General features: G+C 50.0%; 1 protein-coding gene across 1 annotated transcript in view; it reads right to left on the bottom strand.

Moving 5' to 3' along the window:
* The window catches only part of LOC104272373 (RNA-binding protein Musashi homolog 2-like), a gene marked incomplete at its 5' end in the record, with an annotated part of 52,923 nt that extends 41,430 nt beyond the window's left edge, over positions 1 to 11,493 (bottom strand). The window contains one exon of the mRNA XM_009867352.1: positions 11,445 to 11,493. Coding sequence (XP_009865654.1) covers positions 11,445 to 11,493 — 49 coding nt within the window. The remainder of the gene's footprint in view (positions 1 to 11,444) is intronic.
* Positions 11,494 to 12,544: the final 1,051 nt, after the last annotated feature.

The raw sequence follows: 12,544 nt of genomic DNA, 5'->3' as shown, positions 1-12,544 counted from the left end.
AGCGTTCAGGGGCTGTTGGCGACACTGTTAAAACACCCATCCCTGCAAAAGCGTCGGTGTCCAGCGGCACGGCGAGCACCCGGCGGCAGAGGGCAGGGAGGCCGGTGCCACCGTGACTTCCTCCTCATCCTCAGCCTCCTCCGTCCCACCTGCATCACCCGCAGCCCTCAGGAAGGTTTTCCAGCTCCTGCCTCTCTCCTCCTCGGCAGCTCCCAGCGTGGCAGCCAGCCAGGAGCGCGGAATGGTGTCAGGTAGCAATTTCATTTTTAAAATGCTCTTATCAAAGATTTAAGGTGAAAGATAAGAAGAGTACGCTAAATCATCATAAAGGCAATGCTGTGTAAGGCATAGCATTTTACAAATCAAAACAGTTATCAAAAGGAAAAGGTACGAATATAGAAACAAATGGAGCCGGCGCCGAGGAGGGGAGGGGAGTGAGCGCGCCAGATTTGGAGACATCGATCGGATTTCAGGTTTTCCTAGCAAGTCTCAAAATCTGTGAAGAAAGGGAGCAGCGACACTTTCGCTGTCATTTTAAAACAGAAATAAAATGCCAGATATGTTTATACGTGAGCACATACACACGTGTGTCTGTGCACAAACATGCGCCCACTTATACGCCTTTTCATATAGATAGATCTATAAATATAGATACATATTTTTCATACTATTACCCACGGCTGTTGGGTGCTTTTATCAAAGTCATCTGACCTGGAAAGCATCTGTTGTTAATACCACTGTTTTATTATTTATCAAATCCATTTCTTCATAGAATGACTGATTTCATACCCGCAGCTGCTCCCATCTTCCCTCCGCAGCTGCTCCTTCCCTGAGCAGCCGAGCAGGTCATCAGCCCACCTCCACCTCCCGCCGCTCCTGAACCCCCCTGAGCCCCCGTCCAGGGACAGTCCCTGCCGGTGACAAAGTCAAACCAAGCCCAACGGGCAGGAGAAAACCCGGGCAGCGGTGGTGGCGGAGGGGGAACCGACTGACCGGCAGGAAGACAAACCCCATGCTTTCATCACCTGGATTTTTTTTTGCTTTCCTGCAATCTCAGAGAACTTCCAGAGACTGAAGAAAAACAAATGTTTTTACTTCGTGCCAGCAGCAGGGAAGCAAGCGCTCCGCTCCAGGGACAGGCTGCACAGAGAGCAGGAACCCCAGCGGAGGGGAACGGGCTCGCGGAAACATCGGCAAAAGCCAAACCCACCTCCAATACCTTGGAGTGATTTGAGCTTGTCCAAATTTCCTGTGAGCCAACGAGGGAATATTTGCTGCTACAATGGTGCTGAGAGCGTATTCTCCTGCCAGGCTTCTCCCTATGGGTCTTGCCCCAGCTCTGAGTGCGCTGAGCAACACGTGCGCTCACGTGTGACTCCTGCCACGGACGAGGAGGGCTGGGCAGGGTTAGCGGCGCTCTCGCTGTTCGCTCCTGGTCGTCTTCCAAAGTAGGGAAATGATGAAGCCGTTAGCATGGAAAGGTGTTTAAAAATGGAGAATAATCTGAGAATGATGACAGTAGCTGAAGGTACTCTTTCTGGGTCAGAAAACGCTCAATAAATTGAAAAAAAAACAACCACCACAACCCAAATCCGCTGACCTGCAGTTTTCTGAAAGAAGCTGTTTTTCAACTTACTTACCCTATCGGATCCAGCGAAAAAAGTGCCAGATGTTCTTACTTCAGCTTATATATAGAAAAAACACACCGAATAAGCAAAAGCACTCCTTGCCAGCACATATTAATCAACCTAATTAAAGAAATCTTCAGTCAAACCTTCACGTTTTGGGAAAACCACTATTGAGCACAGGTAGGAGGGCAGCGATGCGAACGGCACCGACCCTGCGTGACACGACCCACCCGGCATCGCCCCGCGAGGCCCCGGAGGCTGCACCCACCACCACTGGCTCTGGGGCTCCAGGTGTTTGGGGAAGGGAGCTCAGAGGGTCTCATCTGAGCAGAGCAAAGAAGGAAAAATTTAAACGATGAGAGAATCACGCTTTTTGGAGATGTTCCGTTCTTCCCTTGCTGCTGCGAGGAGGTGAAGATAGAGTTACAGAAATCATCCTCGTCCTTTCAGTCGAGAACTGGGAAGGAGCCAGCAAAGCAAAGGGCAAAGCCAAGCTCAGGTCCAGCCCCTGGTCAGTGCTGGCCCCTCCTCGTTAGGGCTCTCTGGCCTTTGCTTGCAGCTATTTGCCATGGGCTCACCAGAGCCAACAGAAACACAACAATTTACAGCAGAAAACTGGTTGCCCTTGCAGCTCCTACTTGTTCCAATTCCCAGGAACTTGGCTCAGGGCTTCCACTTTCCTCTGTCCCTTCGGTGGAAAAGCCCCAGAAATGCAGAATGCACAGATGCAGCGGAGCCGCCAGGTACGAGCCGCCGAGCACAGCAGAGCTCTGCGCACGGAGCGGCAGAACCCAAACCCTCCGCCTGCAAACCGAGGCGGGAGGCTCCGCAGGACCTGCCCCGAGACCATCGCTGCAGCACGCGCTTTATGTATCTAAGCCAGTAATTTTAACAGCACCTAATTGGCTAATACAAGAGGATTGATTAGGTGGAACATATCCACGCAAGAGCTGCAAACCGTTAATTGCAGGGTAGCAGCGCTTCCATTTACACACCCCACTGCCAAGCCCTGCTCCGCCAGCGGAGCAACTCGAAGCTTCTGCCTCGCAAAAACGACCCCGGGAGCAATTCCTGCTCGCCGGGCACAGAGCCTGTCACTCACTCAAGAAAGCCCACCCCGGTCAGCAAGGCAGGAGCACACGGAGCCACACAGCTGCACCGCACAGCTCGGACCAGCATGCCCCAACAGAACTACCAACACTTAAAAATAAATGTCCAGAATCGCAGCCGGGGACACAAGGGCAGCAGCGAGAGACAGCCCTCGGGGGTAAAACCCTTACCTTGCGCTACCAGCATTGTTCACGTAACCCATATTTCTGCTGAATCTCAAGGTTTTGGGGATAGGGGATGTGTTATCTTAAACAGATCGCCAGGAGGCTTTACATATGGCAATGACCTTGTAAAATTAAAGGCTTCAGCAGCATCGGGGGGCCGGGTGTGAGCGAGGCGGCAGCTGCTGGAGGTGATTTACTCCGGGGACTGCACGGGGAGGCAAACCAGCCCCTCTTCTGGGACACTGAACGGCTCTCCGCCTCTTCAGCCTGCTGGGAATGTCCTCCTCACCTTCAGCAAAAGCTTTATTGCCAAAACCAGCAGATACAAAGCACAGATACATATAAAAAACCCCCGACAGCCATCTCCTCAGCGCCCGTTGGAGAGGACTCTGCTCTCAGCTGGGAGAAGCACAGAACACACGGGGGAGAAAAAGCTGAGCAGTGCGTCTCCACACTTTCCTATCACAGTTTTAGGCGCAGGCATGCTGCTAGTAGCTGCCTGTTTTCTCAAGGTCACCACGCTGATTTTAATTCTGCTCGCTGTATTAAGACTGCCCCTCTATGCAAATGTTGCATTTTGTTCTCCTCCCGTTTCTGGCCTTTCCTCAATTAACATTTTCAAACAGTCCCCCAAGACTTGAAGCACTACCTGCTAATCACTTCGCTCCTGCATTCGGGGAAGCCAAAGGGTTTCGGTTTCATCAGCTGAGTAGATTCATAAGCAAGAACTTATTCATGGCATTTAGGGTTTCTATCCATTCACAGATCATCAGGATTTTTGCTAATTTATCTGTCACTCAAACTGGCTGCTCAGCGGTGACAAGCTGAAGGCATATTAAAATGACCTCACTGTCTTCTCAACACAGTTTCAGCTGGGAAGATTCCATAGCCCTTTTTTAACACAAGCCCTGAGCCTGGCAGAGCTCACATATCCCCATTCCTGCAAGTGCAACTGAACCATTATTATAATTTTTAAAAAAGTTCTTAAATATTTGCACGACTCTTGCTTTATGCTTCCTGAAAGATCTTCCAGAGATGAGAAAGGCTCCACTGACCTATTTTGCACTCTCCAATACAACTATAGTCTAACTGCATTAAGTTATTGATGCTGCTCAGTACTACATGAATGGGAAGATTTTTTAAGACAGCAACTGGTCACCACAGTTCCACGGGAAGGAAACGTTCAGTAATCACCTTGAAAAGCATGGCCAGGAGCCTTATTTGCTATTGTGAAACAGAGTCTAGTGGTCCTGGATGTCACTCAGATACCTTCTGTGGAACCAACTCTGCCATCTCCCACCTTTCCGAGTCTCTGATCCAGGTATCAGACTCTGGTAATCTGCAAAGCCATCATTTCTTGCACCCCAGAAAGCTGAACCACTATTTGCAAAGCTATTTAGTGTCCTCTGTATATAGGTGCCACAGAAAATGCTAAATTGCCTCCTGCACGCCTCCTCCTTCCTGCAGGTTTTACGCTCTGGCTGTGATCCCCTCCTCCTGCAGCCGTTTCCATCATGGGAACGGGAGCAGGACGTTGCCTCCTGCATCCGTCAGTCCCCGACACCCGCTCTGCGGAGCTGTCAGGGACCGGGGACACCCCTGCCCCTCGTCTCCCGGCTGGAGAGGCTGCCAAGGGAGAGCGCCCAGGACGGAGCCTCTCAGAAACGCCTCCTCTCGAGAGCACCTGATTTAGGGCTAATGCAAAGGAGGGTGGATAAATGAAGAGGGTCAAAAAGGTCTGGCTCTGTAGGGCTCTCCCCCCTGGGCAGAGGGAAATAATTTGTCTACACGTTAGCTATGAAGACAAGATACAAACGTGTTTTAGAAACCTACTGTCCTTTTCAATACACTTTTAAGTTGATACTTACCTTAAAGTCCGATTGTGTAACTGAAAACTTGCAAACTAAGCGCTGCGTTTACTGGAGCTTGGCAGGATTTTTTTTTATTGTTATTATTGCATTTGTTTGTCAAACTGGAAAATAAAAACGTCAACCCATTTCTCGAGTGCCGCTGGCAAGCCGAGTCTCTCTCCTCCTTTAGAGAAAGCGTTTGTACACGTCCACTCCTTCAGTACGTCCCGGCCAGTGCAGCTGTTCGCTCTTCCTTCTCCTCTGGATGTAACTTTCATTACTGGTATAAAATTAAGCAATAAGGTATGACAGACAGTACATAGCTGGGCAATTATTCCAAGCCTCAGGTGGCGTTATCCAGCATGAGGCTGGGGGCACAATGACTGTAACCACCCGAGACGTTCAATAATCGCCTTGAAAAGCGTGGCCAGGAGCCTTATTTGCTATTCTGAAACAGAGTCTACTGGGATGCGGGGCTCATACTGGCTTGAAAGCGTTTATTTTTACCCTCCACGTAAGGTGCCCTGATGCAGCAGCAATAGGCACTGGCCAGGAAATTAAAACACAAGGGAGACGGATCCAAGAATTGGCAGCTTTTCCTTTTTTGTTTTGTGTTTATTAACACCAAAGCGAGAGCAGCATCAAGCCCGTTGAGCTCGGGGCTGCCGGCGTGTCGCCGCGTCAAACCCCCCACGCTGGCAGTGGCTGTCACCCTGCCCAAGGGGACAACGCTCCCAGTCCCCACTGCCCTGTGCAAGGGCTGAAGGGAGAGAAACGGAGGCCAAATGGGCAAGTGGCGGGCTGTGGTCACCCGGCCCGAGAGCGGGGTGAAGCCATGAGCCCCTGCCCCGTGCTCGTTCCCGGCAGCCGGAGTCATCCCGGCTCCCACTGCGCGTCCAGCCGGGACGGAGGTGAACTCACAACACGAAGCTCTTCAGCGTTGCAGGCGCTAATGCGTTTTATGACATGAATATTTATAAGTGCGGATGTAATACGAAAAACATACACATATTAAATATTAACATGGCACATGTCATCGCCGCAATCTAAACAGCGAGGTATGACTGACGGCATTACCGCTCAGCCATCACCACTTGCACCGATAGGTCTGCAAACGGTAAATAATATTAACTAATGAATCTTCACAGCCCTCATGAAGTTTTGAAGCAAATATTTGCTTAAAAAAACATTCTAAAAAACCACCTTGTCTGCAGCTACTCCTCCCTCCGATCCTCTATGCCTTTGGCAGGAAGCAAAACGCTCCGCACCCCTCTGCATTGAGGGTCAGAGCCTCTCCCCGTGCTGCAGACCCCAGGTGCCTGGGATGGATTTCACCGGCGAGGGAGCACGGGGCCGAGTGGAGCAAGCGCTTCCCTCAAAACAACCGTGCTCTCTGGAGCCCCATTTATGAAGTGATACAGGTGACAAGGGAATAAAAGCCCGTCTCATCTAGGAAAGCAATAACAATAATACTGCCTCCATTTATATCTTATGTCACACTTGTCTTCCAAAGCCCTTAAAGCACTTTATGCTCTAAAAAAGCACTGCCGCCGTGTTGGCGGATGCTTTCTTAAAATCCTGCAGGTCAAACCACCCCGAAGAGCAGCTCTGCCTCAGCCCCATCCTTCTAAAAGCAAAACTATGAGAGCAGGTGAGAGGTTCCTTCTGAGCTCTCCTCAAAACACTCAGTACCATCACCAGATCGCTGCCAAGAAAAGCTCGGCTGAAAATGACCAAGGTGGGCAATTATTTCTATGTATTTTAAATATTCTTTACTCAAACCACCTGGGCATGTGTTTTGAAATGCACATGACCTTGCCTTATGATAAACAAATAATTGCAGAGATTCTTAATTATAGCTCACCTATAAAAATGTCAATCGTAACTTCAGAGGTCAACCACAAAGCTGAGGGTGTGGCAGTCGGACGGAACACAAAAGGCTATTTCTCGCCTAAGAAAAGCACCATCCTCCACCGAGGCACAGCCGGTATCTCACTAGCAGCCTCCTTTTTTTTACACGCCTGCTGTGCCAACTCCTGCCACCTGGACAATTCCTTTCACGCACCAAAACTGGGGACAGTGCAAACATGACGAGGACCCCAGCCCGGACGCCGAGCTGAAGGGATGCTCGTCTACGACTACCGAGGAGCCCCCCCAGTCCCTGCCCCAGGCACGGGAAACCACGGGAGGTTTGCAACAACTGCAAAAATCCAAGTAATTTTAAAGCTCTGCCACGATCAATCCCTGTCTTTTTGAGACGTTTGAACCCCTAACACATAGGGTGTTGTTTGCATCACTCAGACAGCCTGCCTTTCTTTAATTTTGTTTAGTTTTAAGATTAGAGAAGTCTAAATCACATGCTGTCACTTCCCTCCTCTCTCCCCTGCCATTCCCAGCCATGTGAGAGAGTTAATTGATATGAAAATAACTCTGGGGGCTGTATGGGTTTGAAAAACATATAGTATTACATTCAATACCAGCAATTACAACTTGGGGGATTCAATCACTCAAAATCTTTGTTTGTCTTTTTGCAAGTTCAAGACGCGGGGCTGCGGTGACGCCAGGGACAGCTTCTGGAGCAGTCGATGGCTACAGGCAAGCGCAGAACAAGCACACGCCGCCAGAGAGCACCCAGGGCTGTGATCAAGAACATCCCATTACAGTAACTAACCAATATTCCACATTCTTTTGACTCATCTCTACCCTCGTGCTTAACAAACTGAGAAAGAAAGGGTGGCTGCCAAACGAATTTGCCAGGAGACACTCGGCTCCACCGCATTTTCATCTCCACACGTGCGCAGTCGGGAAAGGCTGAGCCTGTTCCCGCACCCCTCGATTCAGATAGTTCCATCAAACCCTTCTGCTACGCAACCCGACATGTACAGGGTTTTTTTCTCAGCTTTGCTGGATACAACAAACAATCCTCCCACAGGGGATCGCCCTGCGGGCACAGCACGAGGGCACGGCAGCCGCCCCGCCCGGCTCCGCAGCCGCCCCGTCCGGCTCCGCTGCTGCAGCCGCTGGGCAGTGAATTGGTACGCCTTCTGGAGCTCCCTCCCGTAATCAAGTGAGAAGGACATCATCATCTTGCCAGGCTCCCTCCAACCCCCAAGATCAATAACTAATGCTGAACTCCAGATTTTATCTGCACTTTGCAAGGGTAACAAAATAACACCGCCCTCTTTTTTTCTTTTTTTTTTTTTTTTCTTCTTTCCAATTACTAAATCCTTTCAAGATTGACCTAGTAATTTTCAGCTCTATGAAATTGTAGGCAGTGAAGAAAGCGATGAAAGCCATCTTCCCGAGCGTTTGGAGAACTCTTGTGTGTGGTTTTGCTCCCTGTACAGAAGTGCAAAAAGTAGAACAGAGGGCACTGAAGCAGAGGATTACCAATCTTTTCTTTCCAAAACCAAACGACATCTTAACTAAGCTGACCCAGAGAAATTCGCTGGTTCACTGTGTGCCCACGATCACACCTAAGTGGCCAAGTCAGAAGAAGCCTTGCGAGAAGACGCTGCGTCCCAGTGAAGCCAGGGACAGTTTTACCTGCGGTACTCCAAAAAGTAACCACTCCTTCAGTTAAATACTCAGAGATTCTCTAGCCTGCCTTTAGTATCACTAGACAGACAGGCATGCAGTAACTCCAAGTCTTATTTTCCTTAGAGAACAGCCAGGAATAGTCGGACGTTAAAAAAGAAAAAAAGACACCAGCAGAGGCAACGCAGCGGTAGCTCGATGACATTCTTAACGTTCCAAAAGTTCTGCGCTCCACTGGCAAGGCATTCAGTTTTATTTTGGGTGGGGTTTTCAAGCCTTCCCAAGGTATTAATAAAGCTGTTCGGCGATGAGCAGCTTTGCGAGTCCCTCTTAGTCTGTCTGGTTAAATCTGTGCATTTCCACTAAGTAATTGGTGTTGGCCCAGCGCCGCACGTGCAGGCGAGTTCCACGCTACCAGAATAGGCACACGGGTAACACACACGTGCCAGAATTATGTCAACAAATATTCTCAATTTGCTTGCAAGGAAATTTATCTCGTCTCCTAGCAGTAGGGAGTGAATTTTAATACTTTTCCTTTCCCTTGCCTATGTCGATTATTCTAGGCATAGACCAACTACAGCAAACCACAACGGATATTTTATCTGCCATTTCTCCTTCCCTTGGCTAATTTGAAGATACAGTTTGCAACCCGCAAGTGGCTTTAAGAATTGCCATTAACACTCTTGCTGCATGCTACGGCATTTTAAGCGTCTCTCCAACACAATCAGAGTGTCACGATTTGTAAAATCTCGGGTGATTTTACAAAGGATCGATGCAGCAGAACTCGCTTCATCACAGCCAGTTTGTTAGCCTGATTAGGGGTTGCCACCTGTACAGAGAAGGAAGAAATGTCAGAAAAGACTGGATAAACTCAGGTGTGAAGATGAAGATGACTCTTTACTCTGCCTCCTACACTTCTTTCTTCCTTCCACCAATACCCAGCAGCAGTAAAGACCTGGAGCTCACACTTTTTGTGCCTCCCTGGCAGCTGCTCCAGTGCCTCGGCACCGGCCGGGCTTCACATGCTTGTGGGGATTTTGGCTAATCCTGGCAAATAAATAGCATTGTTCTTCCCCCAGCAAAAGGGTAAATCCTGTTCCCTGGGAAACAGCCTCACAACACAGAGCTGACCCTCCTGGGTGCCGGAGATCTCCCGTATTTGCCAGGAGCGGGTGAGAGCTGGGACGGGAGCCTAGCGCCAGTGGAGGTACGGGTGACATCAGCTCCACCCAACGGCATTTGGAGCCTACTTGTGGTCCCTCTGGACTCCTAGCTCTTCCCCACTCCACTTCTTGTCTAGAAGCTTACACAAGGATGCTAACATGAACAGAAATGTTACGTAGAAGCAGGAATAAATTCATAGAATTCCTGGGGGGGAAAGAAGGAAGACCTCTTGCCTCTTCTCTTCAACGCACGTCGTGGGGGAAAGAAAGCCCTTTGTGGGAAAAACAAAAGGTTTCACGGCAGCTAAGGAGTCTCCTACATCTGCAACCCTGGAGAAGGACGGCAGAGACCTGCTCCGTGGGGTGGCCGAGGCAGAGACAGGAGGTCAGGGGCTTGCAAACTTGGCTGCACAAAAGCACCACATAACACAGCTCTTAAATGCAACAAACAACGTGCCAAGATCCTGAATGGAGAAGGGTATTTATGGCCCATTTAAGGGTGGCTGCAAAGAGAAGGGTGGAAAATTCTCTGGATATAAAAGGAAGTTGTCAGGGGTTGAACTTTCCAAACTATGTAAGAGTTTTGAAAACTTGGTTCCTGTTACAAAACTGATGGGCACTGGCTGTTCACATGCCTTCCCTGGCCCTGAAGAGCTTATCTTTCCAGGAGAGCCTTTTGCTCGCTGCTGCTGACTTTTCCAGGGTACTATGATCCTTGACATCAGAGAGGGATCAGTGCCCAGGAGAGAACTGCTGGAGGGAGGGAACGCTCCCCTGGAGCTTTGCCTGACTCACCCAGGCATCCGCACGCCCCGAGTTGCTTCTTAAAGCAAATATCAGAGCAGTGGATAATACAGACAGTGCCGGGAGGTCAGATCTTGTGATCCTGCCCCGGAGATGAAGGCGAGGGGCAGCAGCTGGGCTGCTCCCCTCTCCCCTCCCAGTGCTGCCCAGCTGGGCACAGGCTCCTTTACGCCTCCTGCAGCCCCAGCAAACACCCGGGCTGCTCACACCACATCAAGCAGCCGACACATTCCTGGCCGAGGCGATAACCAGATCAGTCATGAGAACCCCCACGAAGAGGCCGGAGTACAAAGGGCAAACGACAAACCTCATGGCTACACGTCCGCACCGTCGAGAAGCTGCAAGCCGTGCCGGCTTCCCACACTGCCTCCAAACAGCAGGGAGACTGGTGGCATAAGATCAGCCTTATTCAGAGAGAAGAAGGTCTCGGAGCCTGTCGCCGGTGCAGAGAATTCCCTTATTTGCCACTGTGAGAACCCAGGCACAGTTACCCCCTGGCCCAGCTGCTCTCTGCCCTGGGCTCAGCATCTCTGCTCCAGGGATAACATGAAACGCTTGCTGAGAGACAGAGGAGCATCATTTATTTCCACTGAAAGGAACGGCCATAATGCTGAAAATAACCCTCAGCACACTTTCACAGATCCGTACAAGCAGTGATGAAGCCTTGCCTGTCTTGTGAAATATGTAGAGGGAAATTCCTCTTCTGGAGATTCTGCTTATTCTGAGCTACCAACACTGGAGGACGAGCAGTCCTCGCCTTTAAAACTCCCGCATGCTTCAAACCTCAGTGGAGGAGTTAGCACCTTAATTTGCTGGTGTCTCAGCCTAACTGGCCTCATGCCCAGCTCAACCTAATGCCAGCCACCGTGGTACAGACCCTCTGCTTCCCGCACCACACCCAGCTCCCTGAGCTTTCCTATTCCCAGGGATGCCACGGAGCCTGACAATGTCCCTCCCAAAGGTAAATCATCATTAGTGTGACCAGCAGAGTGATCTTTAATAAGAAAGTCCACGTGACACACAGCATTACAAGCCAAACAGCCCTTCCTTTGCAACAGCTGCAGAACGGAGGGATTCAGCACCGCTGGATTTAGTCACCGGGTCACCATGTCACCAGTGATTTTTGGCCGTGCTCACCATGCAGCAGCTGTCACAGAATGTGCTGTTGGAGCCCCTGTTCTCTCTTACCTCTATGCCTGTTGGTCGTCTTGTCAAACATAAGCATGGCGTCCTCGACCTGCAAGACAAAAGAGGGGAGATGCACGCTTTAACACACCGGCTCCAGGGTTCGCAGAGACAGGACAGATACACTGGGGAGACAAAGGGAGAAGCAGCCTCAGCTCAGGTACAAACGCTGCATCAGATCTTGCTTCGCTCAGAGTCAGCTCTTCCTTTTGGAAATCTGCTGCTTTCAACTCCTGTCCTAGCTGACATTTGATCCTAAAGCGGAAAAGTGAGCATTAAAAGTTCTGTTGCCCTAAAAAGTCAGACATCTAAGGAGCTATTCCACCTGCCCTCGGTCCCCGGTCGTGCCTCAGCTCAGCCTTCTTCCCTTTTGTGGGGAGATAAGGAAGGGCCAAGAGAGGAATCGTGGATGCAAATCAAGCCCACGACTTCCCCAAATTAGAGTCACTGTCTTGGCTGAGAATTAGGAGGTTACAAGAAGTATGAGCAGGGTAAAATCTGGTCAGCCAAGAAAGGTATTCAGAGGTTTTCAAAAGGCCTTTTGAAAAGCTAGAGAGAGGGGAGAGGGAGGAGGGGGAAAGTTTAATTCGCATCAGGCTTGGCATTTCCACTTCAGAAGAGAGATGACTGATGAAACGTATTGAAGTGCAACCAAATTGCTTTCAACTTTCATTACTATTTGCATGATTTATTCCACCTCCATTTAATCTGTGCAGCCACACCTAAAATTTTACACTTTATTTTAGAAGGATGTTGTGCTGGGATTTATTTTCCCGCATTATCACACGTGAGGCTGTTGCTCGGAGGCTGCAGGAGCTGGAGCAGGTCGGTCCCGCACGCTGCAGGACATGTCCTGGGCAACGTCCCTGAAAAAAATTGAAGACTCGCTATTCCCCTCATCGGGCAGCTCTTGCTGCCCTAACGTGATCCTGGAGTTACAGCAGGATTTGAAAGATCCTGCCTGGACAAAATTCAGGGGTCTGGGAGTGCAGTTTGCCTGGTTCTCTTATGCAGAGGAGCACACTCCAAGTCTGCTTCTCTGCCAAATTACAATCTCAGCCTGGCTGGGCAGAGACGTATTTTGGGGAGTTGGTAAAAAAATG

The sequence above is a fragment of the Apaloderma vittatum genome, unplaced genomic scaffold (assembly GCF_000703405.1).
Source record: "Apaloderma vittatum isolate BGI_N311 unplaced genomic scaffold, ASM70340v1 scaffold22690, whole genome shotgun sequence".
In the NCBI taxonomy this organism is placed as follows: Eukaryota; Metazoa; Chordata; class Aves; order Trogoniformes; family Trogonidae; genus Apaloderma; species Apaloderma vittatum.
This window is presented reverse-complemented; position numbering and strand designations above follow the sequence as displayed.